The sequence below is a fragment of the Melozone crissalis genome, unplaced genomic scaffold (genome assembly GCF_028551555.1).
Source record: "Melozone crissalis strain CALT ecotype California unplaced genomic scaffold, PUWL_Pcris_2 ptg000049l_1, whole genome shotgun sequence".
Lineage (NCBI taxonomy): Eukaryota > Metazoa > Chordata > Aves > Passeriformes > Passerellidae > Melozone > Melozone crissalis.
This window is the reverse complement of record NW_026535827.1, coordinates 1,767,544-1,791,255: the sequence shown is the minus strand read 5'-3', so window position 1 is coordinate 1,791,255 and position 23,712 is coordinate 1,767,544. Positions and strand designations below refer to the sequence as shown.

At 43.1% G+C, this 23,712-nt stretch overlaps 1 protein-coding gene across 1 annotated transcript in view; it reads right to left on the bottom strand.

Annotated features, from left to right (window-relative positions):
• The window catches only part of LOC128943622 (kinesin-like protein KIF2A), a 236,267-nt gene that overhangs the window by 60,484 nt on the left and 152,071 nt on the right, over nt 1-23,712 (bottom strand). The window contains 1 exon segment of the mRNA XM_054286517.1: nt 22,119-22,229. Coding sequence (XP_054142492.1) covers nt 22,119-22,229 — 111 coding nt within the window.

The window sequence follows — 23,712 nt, the reverse complement described above, 5'->3', positions numbered from 1 at the left end:
CTTCAAACAGTTACTAAGAGGGACATTCACTATGTATGATCTCACACCATATGATATTCGAAGTATTGTGGCAATGATCCTCACTGACACACAGAATCTTATCTGGGAAAAAAGGTGGAGAAAATATCTTGCTGAGTTGCGGAACAGATATCAAGGTGGGCCAAATGCGAACCTCACAGAAGGGCAATTAGCAGGGGATCCTCCAGATGACAATCCAGGGGAACAAGCAGCGCGGCTTCCACGAAGAGTGTTAAACGACATCAAAGAAGCAGCGCGATTGGCAATCATACAAATTACACCGACAGGAGCTCCGGATGTTCCGTTCTCTTGCATCAGGCAAGGTCCCACAGAGCCATTCATGTCATTCATCGACCAACTCACGCAAGCCGTGGATCGACAGGTGACGACAGAAGAAGTGAAGAGGCCTCTCTTGGAGAATTTAGCTTTCGGCAATGCCAACCCGGATTGTCAACGGGTGATTAGCACCATGCCAGGACGGCCATCCTTGGCAGAGATGGTGGAGGCATGCAGCAAGGTGGGGACGCCTCAGAACGTCGCAGCGATTGTGAAGAATGAATTAAAAGAGGAATGAGAGAAACAGCTAAAGGGACGCTCAGAAGGGCAATCAGAGGACAAGACATTGGAGAAGATGTTAGAGAAATTACTCCATCAACAGGACGAAAACATCAACAAAGTTCTTGCGGCAATGCAGAAAAAGAACAAACCCCAGGGAGGACAGTGCTACAGATGCGGGGAGCCTGGGCACATGAAAAGGAATTGCCCACGGACACATATACCAACGCCAGCCCAGAAAGTGGAAAGACCAATTTGCGCACGGTGCGGAAGAGGAAGACACTCTGTGAAAGAATGTTATTCCCGGACAGATGTGGAAGGAAATCCATTACCGCATCCGGGAAACGGGAAATTGAGCGCGGCCGTAAATCCCCAGCGCGCTCAGACACAAGTACTGGCGGTGTCACAAGAACAGACAGGGCAGTCATCAGTGAGCGACAAGCAGATACCCTCAGCAAAACCCTCAGTCGATTCCACAGCGACCCAGACCTCCTCCCACCAGGAGCACAGTGTGCATTGGCAGCTTCAAAACTAGTATGCTTTCTAGATGAAAGTCATGCGGAGATACCAACAGGTATCCGAGGGGACTCATACAAGAAACAAGATTTCTTGATAATTGGACAAGATAAGTGCAGTATTCTTGGGCTCATTGTTTATCCAACAGTTGTCTCAGCAGACAAAAATACAGAGTTAACAGTTTTGGCAAGAGCGCTTCGTCCACCATTGACTGTGCCGGAAAATACTGTGGTTGCGAGAGCCTTCGCATTGCCGCCACACGCAGTTGGAGAGGTCATGTCAATCTTCGACGAAGAAGGTCTCCCTATGAAAGAGCATGTTGAAGTACATACAACATGGGTGAAGCACATAGGTCGAGACCGACCCACGCTCACGTGCCAATTGACATGTGGGGACAGGATCATATCGATCAGAGGTATGCTCGACACAGGGGCGGATGTAACGGTAATATCGTACGTCTTTTGGCCACGCAATTGGAGCTTGGTCGCACCATTGGGCTCTCTCTCAGGCATCGGGGGAGCATCTCTGTGTCTGCAAAGTGAGAATTCCGTCGTTGTCACGGGACCAGGAGATAAGACGGCGATCATTCATCCTTTTGTCGTCCAAAAGCCGATCACAGTCTGGGGTCGGGACCTTTTGGCACAATGGGGCGCAAAGATCGAAATGGATTTTTAATAGGGGTCACTGCAGCACTCGCCACACTGAAGCTGACATGGAAAACAGATGATCCAGTTTGGGTGGATCAGTGGCCCCTTGAGCGGAAAAAATTGAGTGCTTTGAAAGACCTGGTCCAAGAACAATTGCAGAAGGGACACATCAAGCCAACAGACAGCCCTTGGAATTCTCCGGTGTTTGTCATCAAGAAAAAGCTATCGGGCAAATGGAGATTGTTACACGACCTCAGGAAGATCAATGAAGTCATAGAAGACATGGGGCCACTTCAGCTGGGACTTCCATCTGTCTCGATGATTCCCAGAGATTGGCAGCTTGTGGTCATTGACCTCAAGGATTGTTTTTTCAGTATCCCACTCCATCCAGATGATGCTCCGAGATTTGCCTTTTCAGTTCCGAGTATCAACAGGGAAACGCCTCTGCAGCGGTACCATTGGGTCTGTCTTCCACAAGGCCTAAAAAATTCTCCGACGATCTGTCAATGGTACGTGGCACGAGCTTTGGCACCAGCACGAAAGAAATTTCCGAAGGCGAAGATCATTCATTACATGGATGATTTGCTCATTGCAGCATCAACACGACAGGAGCTGCAAGAAGCTCGTGACTGTGTGATCGCAGAGGTGCAAAAGGCAGGTCTGGAAATCAGCATTTCAAAGATTCAAGAGGTTGCACCTTGGAAATATCTAGGGTGGAAAATTTCAGAGAAAACAATAAAGCCTCAAAAAGTGGAGATCAGCACTAAGATCAACAATTTGCATGATTTGCAACAGCTTTTGGGAGAAATCAACTGGATGAGACCAGTTTTGGGAATCACAAACAGCAACATTCCAGCGCTGCTTGATCTCTTGAGAGGAGACACAGACATTCGTTCTCCCAGGACACTCACGCCAGAAGCGAGAAAAGAGTTTGAGAAAATCTTGAACGCAATACAGAAAAGGCAGGCACATCAATTTGTTCCAACGTTGCCTTTTCAGTTGGCAGTGCTGGGGAAGAAAACACAGTTCCATGGTTTCATCTTCCAATGGGATGAATCACAAAAGGACTCTTTGATAATCATAGAGTGGATTTTCCTACCACACAGGCCCGCGAAAACGATTCTCACAGATTTGGAGATGGCAGCACAAATCATCCTAAAGGCGAGAATGAGGCTGCTGACAATGGCAGGAAGAGAGTTCTCAGTCATCAGATTACCTCTGAAACGAGACTATTTCAATTGGGCAATGCAACAATCGAAAGACCTGTTAATCGCATTGTTAGCGTTCCCAGGAACTTGCACAATCCACTTTCCCCAACACAGAATACTGCAATCGCAAATATGCTATAGAGCAAAACCACGAATAAGTGAAGAACCTTTGGACGGGATCACAGTGTTCACGGATGGCTCAGGGAAGACACACAAGTCAGTGATCACGTGGAGAGACTCAACGACAGGGGATTGGGAATCAGACGTGAGGATGGTTCAGGGCTCTCCACAAATTGTGGAGTTGGCAGCCGTTGTCTGGGCATTTCAGTTGTTCAAACAGCCTCTCAATCTGGTGACAGATTCCGCATCTGTTGCGGGTGTGGTCAAGAGATTGGAGGGTTCGCTCTTGAAGGAAGTCAGTAATGAGGTTTTATACTCATATCTGACAAGCTTGAAAACACTGCTAGAGAGCAGGGAAAGAGAGTGTTTTATCACACACATTAGAGCGCACACGACACTTCCGGGGTTTTTAGCGGAAGGGAATGCTCGGGCGGACAGGTTGACAATGCCCATTTTGCAAACACTGCCGGACATTTTTGAGCAGGCAAGATTGAGTCACGCGTTCTTTCATCAGAATGCGCAAGCGCTAATGGAGTCCTTTCGTCTCACAAAGAGTCAGGCGAGGGAGATCATTGGTGCCTGTCCAGACTGTCAGCTTGTGCAGCCACCTTCTTCTACCGGGACCATCAATCCTCGGGGGCTGCAAAGTCTTCAGTTGTGGCAAGCTGATGTCACGAAATATCCATCTTTTGGGAGGCTCAAAAATGTTCATGTTTCTGTAGATACATTCTCAGGTGCAGTCTTTGCTTCAGCACATGCTGGGGAAACAGCAGACCATGCTTGCCGACATTTTCTGCAGGCATTTGCAGCATTAGGTGTGCCTCAGGAGATAAAAACAGATAATGGTCCAACGTATACAGGCAGGGTGCTTGACAGATTCCTGAAAAGATGGGGTGTCAGACACACGTTTGGTATTCCACATTCACCCACAGGTCAGGCGATCATTGAGAGAACACATCACACCCTAAAATCCCTTCTGGACAAACAGAGAAGGGGTGAGCCAGAGGCAACACCTCATATGAAATTAAATAAGGCACTGTATGTGCTGAATTTCCTAAATAGCTCATCCTCGGAACCTGATCCACCGATCGTGAGACATTTTCTAAACAACACACAGGCAAAGCTAAGGGAAAATCCTTTCGTTTTGGTCAGAAACCCAGAGACAGGACAAATAGAGGGTCCTTTCCAACTAATCACTTGGGGAAAGGGTTTCGCTTGTATCTCCACAGATCGAGGTCTGAAGTGGGTGTCGGCGCGGCATGTGAAGCCATTCCGAACGCGAGAACGCGAGAACGCTTATCCAAGAAACAAAGAGACGAGTACTCAGACAGAAGTCGAGACTCAGACTGCAAAGAACGACCCGGAAGAGAAATAAAAAGAAACTAAGGACTTTGGGGGTTTTCACATAAAAGCGAAAGAGATCTTCTTGGTGCAAACAGAAGGGGGAGATGTGGGATCTCAGCCTCTCAGAACTGTGGTGCAGGGTGAACAAGACCACCCCTGGGGGGCTCGGGAGTCCTGAAATGTTGCCAGAAATGTCTGGTGGCTGGACTTTGATCCCACAGGGGAGATGACATCAGTATGAGGATAGGAGGATTTCACTGGGGTGAATGGTGAAGGGACAAGTTAATTGGAGTGTGAGATACAGGGTTTAAAATTTCTGTACAGGGGGGTCTAGAGAGGTAAGATGGAGGAATTGGGGCGTGCCCTTCTCCTTCTTCTTCTTCCTCTAGGCCTCCATCTTCTGTGGTGATGTTGGCACTCTGGGATTGGACCTTACTAGGGGAACACTGGTTAATAAGGGTAGAGGGTATTGGAGAAAAATGATAAATATTGTATACGTAACTCCAAGTATAAAGATAGACGACCGCCCCAGGGGCTCTCAGTGTTTGCCCATGGCTGACTGCTGAGCAGAACTCTGTCAGGCCAAGAGAAAATCTTTTAGATAAGCATTTAATAAACACCGAGACCGAGAAAAGATCTGAAGTCCCTTCTCGTCCTTTGGAGCGCGGGCGGCCCAAGGCCATCTTCGGGCTTTTCCAGACCATCTAAACAGCCCAAAATCCAACATTTAAGCTGTAAGTGAAAGTAAGAAACAGAAGCAAGAGATAAATAGATAAGATCTTGAAAAATAGAACAGAAAACCAGTGAATTAAATACACAGAAAAATAGGAGAATAAAAGTACTTTGGGAGTTAAGTCAGCTGACAGAAATATAGCTCCTTGCAAAATACAGAGTATGTAGAAGTTGATGAGAGAAACATGCAAGCTATGGAAAAAGAGAAATTAACCAATAACATTAAACAGAGAAACTGAGTTTTGATAAAATCATAAAACAGCAGACCATTAATGCCTGTGTTTGAAAGCCCATTTCAGGTACTCCTCATTACTAATTTGACTGTGCAGACCAAAGGAAAAAGGTTGGACCCACATCACTCTCACCCCCTGGCATTGGACCAGGATTCAACATCAGAGTTTCCCTCTGGCATTCTGGCATTGGGCCAGACTCCACCCCATTCGCCCTCTGACATTGGGCCAGAGTCCCAGTTTTTCCCTCTGGCATTGGGCCAGAGTCCACACCACTCTCACCTCCGGGCACTGGATAAGGATTCATCCACATCACAAGTTAATTCACCTGAGTATACTGTGATAAAAGGACCAAAGGATTTAAAGTTGACTCTCAAAAGGAAAACTGAAAAAGACTGAACTGTATGGGAAAAATTGGTATCAGAGTTCTAACATTGCTTAAAATGTTTCAAGACTGTTCTGTGTAAACTATGTTGGTAAAAAGTTTAAGACTGTAAATAAGTAATTCTGGTTAAGTTCCCCAATTTAATTCTAAAGACTCCAGGTTAATCCTCTACAGAGCACTCCCCTGGGGGAAACCAAAATTGGTAGGGAACAGACCAAGAGAGGTTTAACCAGAGAAGCGGGTAGAAGGGACTCTAAAGAGCTTGGAAGCTTCTTCTCAGTAAAATTCCCCAAGAGGCAAGGCCGGGTGGGCAGGCTGTGCAAGATGACCCATACCGGACTCTTGGGAAGGGTAGTACTGATGGCTCTGATTGCTGGTGGTGCTCTGGGGAGCCCAGCAGAGCCGTGCAGTGAATGCTGCCAACCCCTCTATGAGGAGGAAGAAGTGAGCTCCTGGTCCAGAGTCCACATCAGTTCTAACCCTGATTGTGTTAACCTCTCCCAATTGGTCCTTTATCAGAAAAATAAGAGAGTGTATTGGATAGCACACAATACTGCCACTTTTAGGCAGCCACTCCTAGGAGAGTGCCCTATAGGGGAAGCCTGGTTGTGCTTTAAATGTGATGCTGCAGAAAAAAGCTCAGTAGATCTGGTAAAAAGAAAAGAAGTGGTAAAAATAGTAAGAAAAATGGTTTGTAGCAAGCATTTAGCAGTGAAGTATTCAGCTACCCAGTGGATCCCAAGAGATCCAAACAAATTAGAGTCTTAAAAAAAAGAAAGAAAGAGACAAGTGTAATCACCATGAAGTTTATGAATGTTATGAGTGTACTGAAAAAGAGATAAACCCCTTTTTGAAAATGAAAGAACTATGTAAATGTTGGGAATGCCCAACAGAAGCTGAAAACACATTTCAGGGGAGCTCTAAACCCCTAGGTTTGATCTCTGATACCACAGCACACACCAAATTGTTAGGAGACTGGTCTGGCAGCTGCACTGCTAGAGTGATAAAACCAATTTTCTTCTTGTTGCCCAAAGAAACTGGATCAAGTTTGGGAGTTCCTATATATAATGATTTGGGAGAAATTAAACAGAACACCCAAAGTGAAATAGAAATTGAGAAAATCCAAAATTGTAAAAGTCAAGTTCGGATCCCAATATCTATGTTAAACAAAGTCATCCGGCTCCAGGTAGTATTAAAAATAAAGAATGCAATTATTAGGAACATTTCGAATGAAATAAAAAGATTAGCATGTGTAAATAATCAAGAACAAACTCTTACACTTGATTCCAGTTGGTGGGAGAACCTGGAGATTTTCAAAAAGGATGTATGGGAAAAGGTAGTTTTTCTCACTGTGTGTATACTTGGAGGATTGCTCTTTTTACTATGCTTATTTCTCTGTTTCATTAAAACAGCATTTGCCGTGCAGACCAACCTAAAGAAACCAAGGAAAGTAACAAAGTTAAGCAACCGTGATTACCAAAGTGCACAAGAAATTTATAGTCAATTCAAAAAATTAAATATGAAACCCATGAATCAAAAATTGTAAGTTGATGCGAGCTTAAAATTTAAGCTCGATCGAAGAAAAAGAGGGGGGACTTTTATGAACAAAAATTCTGCCAATTTTTCTGTGAGAAAAAGGTTACCACTGTTGCTGCTGGGCTGCTGCTTGTGTTATGGTAATTACAGGTCGTTGTTGTAATAGTTATTTTTGTATCAGTAATAGCCCTGGCTGGGGCGAGTTAATGGCCCTTCTCTGAGACAGTGAAGGGTGGGGTACCTCCTGAACAGTGAGGAGAAGGGACTTTGGAGGGGAGGGATATGCAAAATAACTCTAAGGACCAGCATGCTGTGTGGGACCCCTGCTCCAAACGTACTGAGAAAACCCCAAAAACAACGAGCCACCTAAGAGTGGAGAGATTGGAGTGATGTCTGGATGTGAGGAGCGGAGTGCTGAGCCTGCAGAGATGCGGAACACCTTCGGAGTCCCTCTCGCCCTGACCATGGGAGTCGTCCCGACGCCGGGAGCGGACGGGAAGGAGCGGGGAAAAGTAACAACGGAGGGTCTCGACGCCCAAAAGGCTCCCATGAGGACCGGACCCCCAGCTCTGCCCCTAGTGGACAAAGTTGGGCATATCCTCCTCCTCTGAGTCACCCTGGGAGAGATGACGGGAAGCTGCAGCCCCGCCGAGCTGCCTAATCCTGAGCTGATCACTTATAATAAAGGCATTAAAAAGGAGAAGTCTCCTTGCCCTGTTTATTTCACCCACTGTTACCATCTAGCCAGAATGTGCGACAATATCGTATTAGATATGATCACAGCACAAATGGGAGGAGTCTGTACATTGATAAATACCAGTTGTTGTAATTACATCAATCAATCAAGGCAAATAACAATAGATATACATACAATCTGGCAACATGCAAAGATACTCCATGAAGTAACAAAGCATGATTCATCTTGGTCAACTCGCTTATGGGAGACATGTCTTGGCTCCCTAATCTAAATTGGTTGAAACAATTATTTATGGGAATCTTGTCATTAGGAATAATCATTTTGTGTACATGCATACTTAGCCAGTGCTTTTTGTGGTGCTGTCAGTGAACCACAATGTCTTATCATGATTGGAAGATATATAAATTGAGACATAGTGTAGAAAGAGGAGCATATTTCCACAGAATAAACACATGATGATTTTTGAACGAATTCTCAAAAGTAAAAAGAAAGGGGGGATTGAATCCTAAGTGGTATGTAACAAAAGGTTAACTGCAAGTAACATTGTAACAAGATGCACAAGTAAAGCAAGCAAGACAACAAAGCCAGTGAGATAACAAGCACCATCAAAAGCAAGATAGCAAGTTTTAATGGAACTTGCACACTGCAAAATTAGCTAAAAACAAGTTAGACTGAAAAACAAGAAGCACCAGGCATGTGCTGAAGATAGAGGTAAAAAGTTCAAATGTGAGGAAGACTACAGAAGTCTTCATCAAAAGACCACCAGGAGACTGACAACTACCACAGAAGGAAGTGAGGTATGCGCAGAAGCAACAAACTGCTGTAAAATCATGGCACAGCTTTATTCCAATATGAGCATGCTAATGATATGTTGTAATTGTGATGTTGCACAGAAAGACTTTTAAAATGTAACTGAAGGCTAAAGAAGAATGAGTTTTGTGGCAGAGAGCTCCCCCTCACTCCTAGAGCTGCATAAACAAATACCTGCTCTGTAGTCATCTGACTAGAGTTTTATTTTCTTGCCCAGTTGTGGGCTTCATTTATGAAACATCTGGAATCTATAAGTCTTTAATTTTCCAGTTAAATAAAATACCCAAAAGATCTCACCCTCTTTTCAGCATTCAGCAAAAATAACTGGTCAGGCATTATTTGCACTAGCTTCTCTCATTAGTCCAATTTTCTCATCTGTGCTCCTTTCAGGAGATCCATAAAGGCTCTACCCAGGACAAACGCCTCTATGACCCTACACACTAACATTTTTTTTTGGCAGCACAGAATCAGGAGACAAACTGATGAATATTAGATAATCCTGGTGCTGGGGGTTAGGTTTATTAAGATAATTTTTTTCCCATTTGCTGTCATGGAAATGAAAAATGAACCACATTAAGAGACAAAAGGTTCAGTTAGGGCCTTGGCATACCATTGGAATGGTTCTGGGGGAGCAGGTGACATGGTGGGGTTTTTTGGCAGTTCCTTAGCAGGGTGTGGTGCAGTCTCTGCTGGCTTGTAGGGCAGACGGTTGTGGGTTTTGGTGCTAGACTTCTGCCTAGGGAACTTGCTGCTTCTGCTGAGCCTTCCTTGCTGTTTCTTCTTGCTGTTGGTAAGCCAGAAGAGTGGCCGTTTGACTGGGACTTTTTGGCACCCACCCTTGCTGGGAGAGACCCTCACCATCTGCATGGGTGCCGCAGGGCAAAACTGGGTGCCCACCTCCTTCCTCTCTCCAGAAGGAACACCTCCCAGCTGCTTACTGGAGCCTCGGCTGCTGCTGCCATCACCAGGACACTGCACAGGAGATGTGAGAGCCAAGGGAAAACCAAAACACACCCCACCCTCCACCTTCTTTCTCTCCCTCGGGCCGCCATTATTCCCTGGGGAGGCTCAGAGCTTGTGGCAGCTGCCCTCTGAAGCTGCCTGAGCAAACAGCGCCCACTGGAGCCACAGGGGGTTCACTGCAGCTTCTCTGCCTTAACACCAGCCATCAGCACCCCTTGCCAGTTGTGATCGTAACAACACCAAAGGGGAAATTGCTTGATGGGCAGAATAAAGGCTATTATTGGGCTTTTTTTTTTTCTGTTTTGTTGTTACCGTTGTCATTGTTGTTTGTCTGCCTTGTTTTATATGTATTGTGGTGGAATTGTATGGGAGGCATTCACAGAAGTGATGCAAAGTTTCCAGCCACTGAAAAGCTGTACAAGCCTGTGTGAAAAATACATGTTAAAGACAAAAGAAACCCGGGAACTTCCTCTTTCCCTTCCGGCTGGCAACCAAGTAATATGGTCGGCCTGGCCCCAGACTCAGTCAGGCCAGGGTCGGGCGGTCCCTGCCACGGGCCCGGGACTCTCCCATCAGCTGCCGGGTGGGGAAAGGGGAGTGCCATGGGACCAGGCTGGGCCATGGCTGCGATTTCTAACATCTTACCACCAGCCTGGGGCCAAGCCGAGTCCAGGAGAATCCCCGGCCAGGCTGGCTCAGCCAAGATTCTACCACCGTTGAAATTCATCCACAACCAGTGGGCAGGGGAGAAGAGAAAACCATCAATATCCCCCCAGCCGAAGTTCCTGCCACAAGCTACCAAGCCCGGCCGGGGTCAGGTGACCATCTACGGGCCCCAGGTGAGATATTAACTCTTTCAAGTGCTTCAATCCTCCCTCGAGTGAGAGAAAAGAACAAAATACAGGTAATATAGAAGGACAACATAAAAACACTGAAGTCAGTGAAGAAGAAGTCAAATCCCAGATGGGAGGGATGAGGAGATACCTTAATCTTAGGGCTGAAATCCTCTTGTAAAACTATATAGAAAAGACTCTTTTTTCCTTATAACACATGAAGGTATGGGGAGATGAGAGTGTTCAAATTATAGATATCGGACAAAGGCTTCCATGCTAGGGAAACAAATGTTAAAGTAGCTGTGATCCTATGAGAAGTTTGAACAATGAAGGAGAGAAGAGTAATGAAAATCCTATACCCTCAAGAAAAAGATGATTTCAGAGATAGGTAATGAGAACCTTTACCTTTGAACAACTCATCTTTAAAACAGTACCCCATAAGTTAACATAGCCCATAAATACAGCTATAAGAAAAGCTTATGGAAAATGGGAGGGATTTAATGATTACCGATTTCCCTGAGTGGCTACTATCCGTGAGAACTGAGAACCATGAGAGAACTATTTTCTTGTGGAGAAGTCTCCATAACATTAACAAGAGGGACCTCCCTCCTTAAGTGAACTGAAGAAAGACTATTCTATTGGTAGTAAACTGACTGAAATTTTAAGTTTTGTTTCTTTACATTTTCTGTGGAAAAAAAAAAAAAGGTTGTAGGTAGAGGAGAAGTGTCCTGAAGATTTTATTCTGATTCTTACTACTTTTTCTTTTAATTATTAAAATAAATTTCTCTTCCTACCCTTTTAAAGTTTTGAGCCTACTTTACCTTTCTCCTAGTCCTACCTCACAACAAGAAATAGGTGAGTACATCCTAATAAATACACTAGTGATTGGCCAGCACTGAACCCATCACACTCATTAGGACATTAGCTGAAAAATCTCAAATTACCAAACCAAAACCACTACTATATATATACTATATATATATATATATATATTCTAGTAAGGAGCTGCTATTCCTTTTCCCATATCTTTGCCTGAAAGCCCAATAATTTCAAAGTTATAATTTGGAGGAAAGGGGGTAATATTTTTCCATTCCAGGAAGGTTCCTGCCTTCCTTGGCAGACATCTGTCTTAAACTAGGACACCTGCTCTCTTCATTCATACTGCTGCTGACATAAGTGTGCAAAAATCATCCTGAGAAGAATTTCTCCTACTGGGAGGAAAGGAAAAATATGCAGTGAGAGGGGGTTAGAAAGTCTAAAGACCCTACTACCACATAGACTTAAGTTTTAATCTCTAATACTATTATGCATTAGTTGCTAATGAAAACATGTAGATTTAAAAATATCATGATTCCATGTTTTTCTATAAAGCATTCTGGGTGCTAATTAACAAACCCCTAAAAGTTCCTAAAATCCTTCCAAAGTCATTTAGCATGAAAGATGCATGCACCTCTTCCATCAGTTTAATCTTCAGAGTACATGATACATGGCAAATGTCATAACAGCAGTGGACTGTTCCAACTTTTTGAAGAGTATAAGGTACAGCTACTATAGGGAAGTGTCACTGTATGTGCTGTCAGACATAATGATACCCCCTTCAGGGCACAAGAACCCATGAATAAGACTCAGTCTGTAGAATAGAAATATGCACTACATCATATATCCTCATGCCTCAACAAGTCCAGTCCCAGCAAGACAGGAGGACTACAGTCTCTCCCTCCCTTGCTTCCCCATTTGTAATTCCAAATGAGGATGGAAAAAGCAGCCCTATTTATGGACAGGAAGATCTTTAAGACATGTAATTATCCTTCTTCCTATTTTGAATGTTTCTGCATTGCTTATAAACCATCACAGTGGGATCAATGGTCCTTTTGGGACACTGAAGTCACCAAGTTCCCACTTTTTTTCCCTGGAGAGCTGAGGGGTCTGGCCCTCCAGCTATGGCTGAAGCATGTCAAGAATGCAGCATGTAAAGGATGCAGTACTGGTTAAAAAATGAGACTATTCTCTTATCTACCTGTGTTGATCTTGGCTGGATACCAGGTGTCCACCAAAGCCACTCTATCACTCCCCTCCTTAACTGGACAAGGGAGAGAAAATATAATGAAAGGTTCATGAGTTGAGATAAGGGTAGGGAGAGATCACTCACCAGTTGCCATCACAGGCAAAACAGACTCGACTTGGGGATATTAACTGAATTTATTGCCAATCAAATCAGAGTAGGATAATGAGAAGTAAAATCAAATCTTAATAACACTTTGCCTCCACCCCTCCCTTCTTACAAGGGTCAACTTTATTCCCAATTCTCTACCTCCTCCCCCCAGTGGAAATGGGGGTTATAGTCAGTTCATCACATGATGTTTCTGCCACTCCTTCCTCCTCAGGGAGAGGACTCCTTCCCCTGCTCTACTGTGGCGTTCCTCCCACAGGAAACAGTCCTCCACAAACTTCTCCAATGTGAGTCTTTCCCACAGGCTGCAGTTCCTCACAAACTGCTCCAACGTGTGTGCCTTTTAATGGGCAGCAGTCCTTCAGCATTAGGCTGCTCCACTGTGGATCCCCCAGGGGGTCACAGACTCCTTTGAGTATCCACCTGCTCCAGTGCAGGGTCATCCACAGGCTGCACGTAGATCTCTGCTCCCCCATGGTCCTCCATGGACTGCACGGGGAACAGCTGCTTCATCATGGTCTTCACCACAGACTGCAGGTGAATCGCAGCTCCAGCACCTGGAGCAGCTCCTCTCCCTCTTTCTCCATTGACCTTGGTGTCTGTATAGCTGATCCTCTCACATATTCTCACTCTGCTCTTCTCTGTCTGCAATTGCTTCTGTGCAATAACTTTTTTCATTCTTAAATTTGTTATCCCAGTGGTGCTACCACCATCACTGATGGGCTAAGTCTTAGCCAGTGATGGATCTGTCGTGGAGACAGGTGGCATTGGCCCCACTGAACATAGGGGAAGCTTCTTGCAGCTTCTCACATAAGCCACCCCTATAGCTCCCCCTGCTACCACAACCCTGTCATGCAAACCCAACATACTACCTTGCAAATGTCAAATAATATTATCCTACTATGTAGCTCTTCAAAAACAACTTAAAATACTGTGTTCAGTTTTGGGCCACTTGCTACAAGGACATTGAGGTGCTACAGCATGTCCAAAGTGCATCAATGAAGCTGGTGAAGGATGTAGAGCACAAGTTTTATGAGGAGTGGCTGAGAGAACTGGGGGTGTTTAATCTGGTGAAAAGGAGATTCGGGAGAACCTTCTCACTCTCTACAACTACCAAGATGAGTTTATAGTGAGGTGAGTGTTGGTTTCTTTTCCCAAGTATCAAGCAATAGGATGAAAGGAAACTGCTTCAAGTTATGTCAGGGGAGGTTTAGAGTGGATATTAGTAAAAACTTCACTGAAAGCATTGTCAAACCCTGGCACAGGCTGCTCAGGGCCGTAGTGGAGTCACTATCCCTGGAGACATTTAAAAGACTGTTGGATGTGGCACTTGGGGATATGGTTTAGTGGTGGGCTTGGCAGTACTGGGGGAATGGTTGAACTTGATCATATTAAGGGTTTTTTTCAACCTTAACGATTCTATGATTCTATGAAATGGTTTTTGAAAGTATTTAAGGACAAGCACTTCATTAAAATTTCAAAGACTAATAAAGTTATAAAAGACTATTTATGCTGACTGTATGTCTCTGTATTTCTTTAAAATGACATGGATCCTAGTCATAACTGTCCACAGGGAAGCTGTTCTCAAAATAAGTTTTGGATTTTTTTTTTCAAATTTCACAAAAATAAATTTCCAAATCATATTTTAACATTTTGTACAGATGTGATGCTACATGCCTAAAGATGTAACTTTAAAAATTGCAACAAGGAATGACGTAAATGAAAAAAGACAAAGTCAAAAATTAAGTGTAGAAATTACCAAAATAAATTTGACTCAAACATCCCATTCAAAGATTATATATGAGAAAGGAAGTGGGAAAACCTAGTAGGTATTTTATACCCAGCTGTTTCAGGAATCTCTCAAAGTTAAAATCACAAGTTTTTACTATATAATTTTATATGCTTTCCATATTAAAAAGTATCATATATTTTCAAAATGTCTTATTCTCTAATAGCACATAAGAAATTCTTTTACAATAAATGCCTTCTCATTGACAAGCAAAACCAGCATCTTGAAACAGGTACAATTTTGATGAATTATCTTACATTTTCAATAAATAATGTTCTCCAATGGAATAATACTTCTGTGTTTCAATCTTTTCAATTTATTTTGCCTGTAACATGCTAAAATATTTTGGATGAAATGGTATAATTATCTACATGTTACAGTTCTATTAGGTTTTCATGGCCAGGTTTTGCAAGATGAGGCAACAGGTGTGGCTTCTGTGAGCAGCTGCCAGAAGCTTCTCTTATATCTGATGGACCCAATGTCAGCCAGCTCCAAGACAGACACTCTGCTGGCCAAGGCTGAGCCTGTCAGCAACAATGATAGCTGATTGGATTTGCAATAAATTAAACAAATGTCTTTCCCCAATTTGAGTCTGTTTTGCCTATGATGATAATTGGTGAGTGACTAAGGCTTTCAGGGCCTTGAGATGGTTGGTAAGGGAATCTGGGGCACAAGTTATAGTCTCCTCTTTTCTTGGGGGTGTTTCATAATGATAAGGTATCCCAGACCATCTGGGCCCAAAAATTTTTACTGCATCTTTAAGACTATACAACAGGGACCGTTTGTGTGTGTGTGTGTGGGGGGGGGGGGGAGGGAGGGAGGGAAAGGAATTTGCTTTAGCGTGCACTTTTTTTAAAAGCTGCCCAAGCAGTCTCTCTTCCTCTCAGATTGGAGATATCGCACAAAGGAAGCGGCAGCAATGCCAGTTGCAGCCCCAGGCTCGTCTCTTCCCCTCTGGTGGTTCAGGGAGTTGGAGGCACCACACTGGGAGAAAACAGCAGTGAAAGCCTTCCATTCCAGCTGCAGTCTCGGTCTCTCTGCCTCCTCTTGATTTTGGGAAGCTGGAGGCACCTCCAAGAGAAAAGGGCAGTGACTGCCCACCACAGTTCAAGCCACCATTTAGCTGCAGCCAGCCAAGAGGGTCCAGCCCAGCTGCTTGGTCTTGACTATCCCTGCCTCTGGGAATACAAATTCCCTCTGTGAGTTTCCAGCCCCTGGGTCCGAAGAACTCCAGTTGGAGCTCCAGCTGTCAGGAAATAAGCAGAACAAGGGATAAGACAAAGGAGGAGGGGAGCAGTTGGGAAAAGACTGACACAATTTTCCCCTTTGTCCTTTGACCAGGGCAGTCAAAATCCAGGGCAGCATTCTGGAGTTGTGGGGAGCAATTTTTTTGAGTCTCTGTTTTGGGGAGTCTGCAGGATTGAGCACTTTGTATCTGGTGGTTATTTGCTGTTGTTTCCTGACTGTTGCTGCCTTAGGGTGAATTCCACAACTGCCTGTCCACAGTCAGGGGCATTGCACTGGCAGGAGCAGAGCAATGGACTTCACTCTGTCCTGGGTCGCTGTCAATAGCGCCAATCCAGGGAGTGAAAACACTGAGTGGCCCCAGCCCAGCTCCTTAACTTTGCCATGCCTGCTCTGTTGTGCTTTGCCATGAAGAAAGGGTTGACCCCAGGTGAGAAGTCAGGCCTTTGTCTGCTACTGGAACTGCTCTGTGAAGCTCCTGCATTTCTGAGAGGGATCTGATGCCATCTTATCCCTTTGGCCTACAAGGCCGAGGTCATCCCTGCTGGGTGCCATATGGGGAAGAGTATTTAGAGCATTTAGTGTCTCTCTTTGTTCCTGTAAGGGTAGGGGCATGAGTTTTTAGCAGTTTGGTATTTAGCAGTTATTTGCTGTTATGGATGAGTAATGTGATAGTTGACTCTCATAATTAAGGGGTGAATATTATGTATATGTTAAGAGAAGTTTTGTAGATGTATAGTTATTTTTGCCCTCCCCCTTGCATTGTTATCACTGGATGGCCTGGGTAGCCAGGGCATTTGGGAGGGTTGGCTTGTTTTTATGGCAGCACCTGATCTCCAATCAAGATGTAAGAAAGTGATGTCCACCACTGGACAGCAAAGAAGGAGTCGACTGACAAGACTTTGAAAGGGGCTAGGGGTATAAAAAGCAAAGCATCCATTTTGTGGATGAGCACATGGCAGTTGAGTCCTTTGCTCCCAGCGCTGTAATTTTTCCTTATTCGGTTTTCTGTTGTATTTTTGATAAGATTTAATAAACCTTTAAAATGTTAAAAGTGAACATAGTTTCTCACATTTACTGGTTTTTTTTGCCTGTTGCTGTTCCGCTTGTTAGTAAACTTATTTTTTTAACTTATTTACTTGTATTTGTTCCTTATTAGTGAAAAGGGATTGTTCAAGCCTATAAAGGGAAACAACTCATTTCAGAGTGTTCTCCTTTAAATTGCCTCAAACTGAGACATTGCCATTATTGAAACTTGGTGGGACGAATCCCATTACTGGAGTGCAACTATTGATGGCTACAGGCTGTTCAGAAGAGACAGGGGAGGAAGGAAAGGAGAAGGGTTTCCCTGTACATCAAGAGGTGGCTTGAGTGTGAAGAGCTGTCTCTGAATGTTATAGATACATTGTATAATACTGGCTTTTCGCAAATGTTAAAATGGATTTTATATGAGTGATGCTAAAGTAACTTTGTTATAAAGATACAGTTTTTATTTCTGCTGTTAATTAAGCTTAGACATAGTAGTGAAATAGCTAAAACCAACTGGGTCCAGCCAGGCTGAAAGGGAGCAAGGAGGCTGACACTGCAGGGCTGGAGCTGCCCCAGAGAGTGCTGACAGGAATGAGAAGGAAGTGTCTTTATAAACTGTGGGCCTGCTGGTACATAAGGCCAGATACTGAGAGGTGAAAGAAGCAATGGGTGGAACCACGAATTCCATAGGAATTCCACTAATTGACACAGACTGTTACTCACTCAGGACTGTGTTAAATCCCTGGATTTAGAGAAAAAGAACAGAGACAAAAGGAAAAAGAAAAAGAGGGGAGAACTCATTAGAAGGGAGTCTGTATTAGGTGATGCGGGAAGTCTGTACCTCTCAAGTACCTCAGCCAATGGGGGAAGAGAGAGGGAAATGTGGTTGGGAAATTAGGATAAAAAGGAGGCTGCATCCTCTATCAATTTGAGAGACCCCATGGGAAATGCTCCATGGCCTTTCCCTTTATTCAAATAAAGTTACAGGACTCCTCTGTCTCCTTTTTGAACATAAACCTCTGACATCATGGATTAATTTTCCTGACAAAGGCTAGGTTGGCTGGAGCTCTGAGAAACCTGGTCTAGTGAAAGGTGTTCCTGCCCATGGCAGTGGGGTTGGAACTTGATGATTACAGGAATTCACAGAATTCACAAAATGACTAGGTTGGAAGAGATCTTAAAGATCATCAAGTCCAATCCATGTCCTAGCACCTCAACTAAACCATGGCACTGAGTGCCATATCCAGTCTTTTCTTAAACACATCCAGGGATGGTGACTCCACCACCTCCCCAGGTAGACCATTCCAGAACTTTATCACCCTTTCTGTAAAAAGCTTCTTCCTAATATCCAACCTATATTTCCCTTGACACAGCTTGAGACTGTGTCCTCTGGTTCTGTCAGTTGCTGCGTGGTGAAAGAGACCAACCCCCACCTGACTACAACCACCTTTCAGGAAGTTGTAGAGAGCAATAAGGTCACCTCTGAGTCTCCTTTTCTCCAGGCTAAACAACCCCAGCTCCCTCAGTCGTTCCTCATAGGTCTTGTGTTCCAAGCCCCTCACCAGCCCCATTGCCCTCCTCTGGACCCGCTCAAGTGTCTCAACGTCCTTCCTAAATTGAGGGGCCTAGAACTGGACACAGTACTCAAGGTGCGGCCTCACCAGTGCTGAGTATAGGGGAAGGATGATCTCCCTGCTCCTGCTGGCCACACTATTCCTGATACAGGCCAGGATGCCGTTGGCCTTCTTGGTCACCGGGGCACACTGCTGGCTCATGTTTAGCCGACTGTCGACCAGTACCCCCAGGTCCCTTTCTGCCTGGGCAGATCTTTAAAGTCCCTTTCAACCCAGGAAAATCTATGACCTCTCCCCATCCTTATCTCAACCCATGAGCCTTTCATTATATTTTCTCTCTGTTATCGAGCTCAGGAGGAAAGTGATAGAACAGCTTTGGTGGGCACCTGGTGGCCAGCCAAGGTCAAACCACCACAACAGAATTATTCCTCAAAATTTCATCTATTCTTTAATTTATTTCACATAAATACTTATAGAGAACATAGCAGTGATCTCTACAGTCAACTGCAGAAACCTGAAATGAAGCTACCCATTATTAAACTATATTTGCATTAATTTTTAAAAGTTTGAAGCACCCCAATGTCCTGGGGTGACGTTATGATGCTTGTATCCTCATTCATCTGTTCTGTGCCTTTAAGACCGGCTCTGAAGAGTGGAAGTTTTGTTTGGGTTTCTCTTATCAGGGACACAGAGACGAGCAGTACATAGGGCTGTTTTTCACTTCTTGCTTCAGCTTGCTGCTTTGCTTGCTCCCTTTTCTGCTCTTGCTTCTGCTCTGCTTTGGCCTCTGCTTATTAGCTAGTTCTAGCTAAACAGTCCACATTCCTTCCTGGACTGTTTCTCCTCTCCTGTTTCTGTGACCATCTCGAACCTGCTCTGGACTGGGACCCGGGAACACCGTTCAGCTGCAGCAGCTGCCCCAGCGCCGGAGGGACTGAGAACAGAGCAACCACCCCTGAAAGAGACTTTCTGATTTTGTCATCTTTCTCAGAGCGGTGTCATCGGGTATTGTTCATTTTGTGTGCTGGGGGGTGCTGTGCCTGAAATAAACAGGTTCTTTCCACCTCTCTCCAAGGAATTTTTTCCTGAACCAGTTGGGGGGAGGGGCTGTGTGGGTTTTGCTTTCTGGAGGGGCCCTCCTTTGCAGATTCTTTAACAAATTTGCCCTAAACCAGGACACCCAGTTAATAGCTCTGCTGCAGTCAGTGTACCTGCAGGATAAGTACTCTTTTAATTTAATAAAATACTATTATCAGCCATAATGATATGCCTTTTTCTTTACCTGTATATTTAATCAGTAGAATTTTGCCAGTGTATCATATAAAACCTAAACATGAACATGCTTTAAAACTAGGCCCTCTGCCAAAGAACCAATTGCAAATACCCCACTGGAAGGCTGAATGCATTTTCTTGATAAAAACGCAAAGGAAGACCCAGAAGCTGCAGATCATTGTCCACTCTTTCACCACTTGGCCACTGGAGTGTAAATCTCCTCTCCTCTTTCCAGGGAACTGGGGATGACTGGAGGTAATTCCAGGCTAAGGTATCTCCTACACCTCCCTCAATTCAATATATTTTGTTCAGGAACGTGTCAGATCTCTAGACAGGCAGATTGTTTCTGCATTCATCTAGTTATCACAGGAACAAGTGCTGCAAATGCAAGAACTCAATTCAAACAACCATAAAGATGCACTGTGCTACTCTTCCTACATCACTGTCTTAAGAGAAAACATTGCTGATTAAATTCTGGATAAAAATTACATGCAAACAAACACCAAACCCAGAATGTTACAAGTGGTCCTAATACTGAGAAACTATATGGAATGGTAACAGGAAGAATGAGTTTGAAAGCAGTGTCTCATCATGAAAGAGTTTTCTTATTCTTAATTATAAAGGGACTGCAGTTATGTGAATAACATAAATATTTCAAGCATATTTTTGCTCACTTTCAGAGGAGATTTTTTTTCCCTAATTTAGAACTATATTGAATATAAAATGAAGGAATGCAAGCTTTATCAGAAATTAAATACCCATACATCATGGATTATTCTCGATGTTATTTTCATGCATTTAAACAGGAAAAATGTTACATTAACTCTATGAGAAGAATAATAAATAAAAAAGCTTCACCAAAATGAAGACAGCTTGTTAGCACTTTAAGCAGTGGTAAAGGTGATGGTGAGAATGTCACAAAACATTCACAAATGTTACTCCTTCTATGTACAGAAAGGAATTCCCAACAGGCTAACTTTCCAAAACTTCTTTAGCAGTGAGGATACATTGCCTAGAGATGCATGGTTTAGCTTTCTGATCTTGAATATGATTTATGAAGTTGTCCCAGTGGAAAGAAAACAATTCTGTGTTTTCATTAGAAAACCAAAGAGAAACCATTAGTCAAAAATGCTATTTTACCACAAATTTCATATTAGAACAATACCTAACATCCAAAGAGAAGACTAGGCTGCCCTAACACCATGGTTTTCATGTTGTGGTCTGAAGATTTCTGTCACCTCTAGACTAATTCCAAGGAGCCTGTGGAAAGTAACCAACACAAATATATTGGGTCTGGCTGAGCTGGAGTTCATTCTCCCATGGCAGCCCTCCCAGTGCTGTGCTTTGCATTGGGAGCTGGAAAGGTGTTGAGAACACACCAGTGTTTTGGCTACTGCTGAGCAGTGCTGCCACAGCATCAGTGCTGTCTCAACATTCTGCCCCCTCACCCTTGAAGGCCTGTAGGCTGGGTGTGGGCAAGATCCTAGGAGGGGACATAGCCAGGCCAGCTGACCCAAAGGATATTCAATACCATATGATGTCTGCTTAGATATAAAAGCTAAGAAAAAGGAGGAGGAAGGGGGACATTAATTTTTATGACATCTGTCTTCCAGAGCAACTGCTACACATGCTGAAGCTCTGCCTCCTAGGAAGTGGCTGGACATTGTGTGCTGATGGGAAATAGAGAATAAAACTCTTTGGTTTTCCTTTGTTTTCATGTGCAGCCTTTGCTTTTGCTTTTTTAAACTGCCTTTATCTTGACCCATGACTTCCATCTTATTTCTCCCCCTGCCCAGTACTGCTGAGGAGGGGAATGATAGAGTGGTTTGATGGGCACCTGACAGCCAGCCAAGATCAACCCACCATAGCAAACAAGCTTAACAGTCAGTGTCCACTGCAGAGAATTTACATTTCCATAAGGAGAAATGTTAAGGATGCACAAATAAAACCACTGGACATCTGTGCTTTTATCTGTTCTTTCCTCCATCTGACAGAAGGATTCTATTTTTTCAGATTGATGCAAATGCACTTTTATACAATACACAACTAGTCATCTTATCTGTCCCAACTACTTCTCTTTACAGCCTAGAGGGTATTCTGATACCTTTGATACCAATTTTAAATTTGCCTTTGTCATTTAAAGATCATAACTTACCACTATACTTCCAGTGTACACCACCTTTTCCAAAATTCTGATTCAACAAGCAATATTATAATATAATTAAGACATTATTAAAAACAAACAAAAAAATCCTCAACCTAAAGTGTTTCTAGCTATTTGTCTAGCTAGAAAACTAGAACAAGCAATCAAAAAGGTCAATAAAAAGTGAGAAAAGAGAAAGTTATCTGAAATGGCTCTGCTGAAAGACTAACTTCAAATATAGTCTCAGTTAATGTATAACTTCAATTAATTGGTAAAGCATAAAGTTAACTAAACAAACTTACCATACAGGTATGGGAGTTTTCTCCTATGAATGAATCTCTTAGCACCTGAGTAAGTTTACTTGGTCTGAATGGTGTATGAGGTTTATTTCAGCCTAAGGCTCTAATGCACTCCTGAAAGAACAAACAGGTTTATATTTAATAAAATCAGAGTAAAACCTCATATGTATACAATCCCCGTTAAAGAAAAATGCATAATACAAATGCAATTCAAAATCAGAAAATATATGCCTTAGTTATGTTGCTGAAGTTATGCAAAATTGAATTTAAGAAGTGTTAGACTTTCATCTCTCATTAAGCTCAGTAGAGAGGTTGGAACTTTAAAAGGACTTAGGAGCCTAAGTACTTTCTGAATCTCATCTAAAACAGTTACATGTATTGTACTCAACAAGAACAAAAAAATCATTGCTGATGTTAAATCTCCAGACTAACAACTATTTCTGATTATGAACTGCAAAAGCCTGAATGATATACAGCCTCTGCCAGCAGAAGCAGTGTGGACCATGACTCACATTAACTCTATCAGTTAAAAGCAGTAGCTTTGACTCTGGCTTCACCACTGACTTTCTTTACAGCTCAGAAGAAAACACTGGTGCTCAAATTTTCTGAAAGCTTCCACAGGTCACAAACCTAGTAAGTATAAGCTCTGTATTGATGTACTCAATATTGGAAAACACTTGAAAATGCAAGCCACTCCCTGTTTACGAACATTCTTCATGAGAACAAAGATAACATTTACCTCCCCTTTCAGTCACAAGAATGGTATGGGGCTAAAGTAATATCTGTAATTGGTTGAAGAGTTCCAGAGAGAAATACTGTACAGAATAGTAAGAAATTAGTATAGAAGTTACAGCAGCAACTAAGTACAATAGTACAAACCAAGATCGCAGTAATCAAGACATCACTTCTGCCCACTCAGAATTCTAACATCAGCTAATAAATTACTTCTTACAGAAAGTTAGTTCAAATTTAAATTTGTTTTGCTGTTGTCATATTTGGATCATTAATTCCAGTTTCTGCCTTTGCCTTAATAATTTGTGTACAGGCATCTCTTAGGATTCAGGGCTTTCCTGGTACAGCTTCAACATGTTTACACACAGAACTTCTTCAAACAACTATACATCAAAATCTTTTCATATTATGGCTTTGCTTTTAGCAAGACTAACAGATGGAATGGCTTTTGTGTTACATGAATAGTTCTACAGCAGTTCAGCTAATCCTTGAGCTGCATCCATATCCTTGTGGCCTACTGAAATTTCCTAGAAACAGTTTCTTACAAAAGCCAGGCTATAAACTCTGGGATGATAACCCAAGAAAGCATTGCAACAGTGAAACAGCATAAAACAACTAAATGAGCTCAGAATAAAAATGTCCCTATTTAGACTGAATGCCTTTCAAGCATTTTAAAGCAAATAATAAAAGCATTTGATTATTTAAATAATATTTCATAGCTTTCTTGATGTCTTCTTGAATAATGTATGAAAAACTGCAGTGATTTCAAGGCCTCACCTTGAATATTGTGAGCAGTTTGGGGCAGCACAATAACAGAAAGATATTAAACTATTAGAGAGTGTTTGTAAAAAAAGACCAGATAATA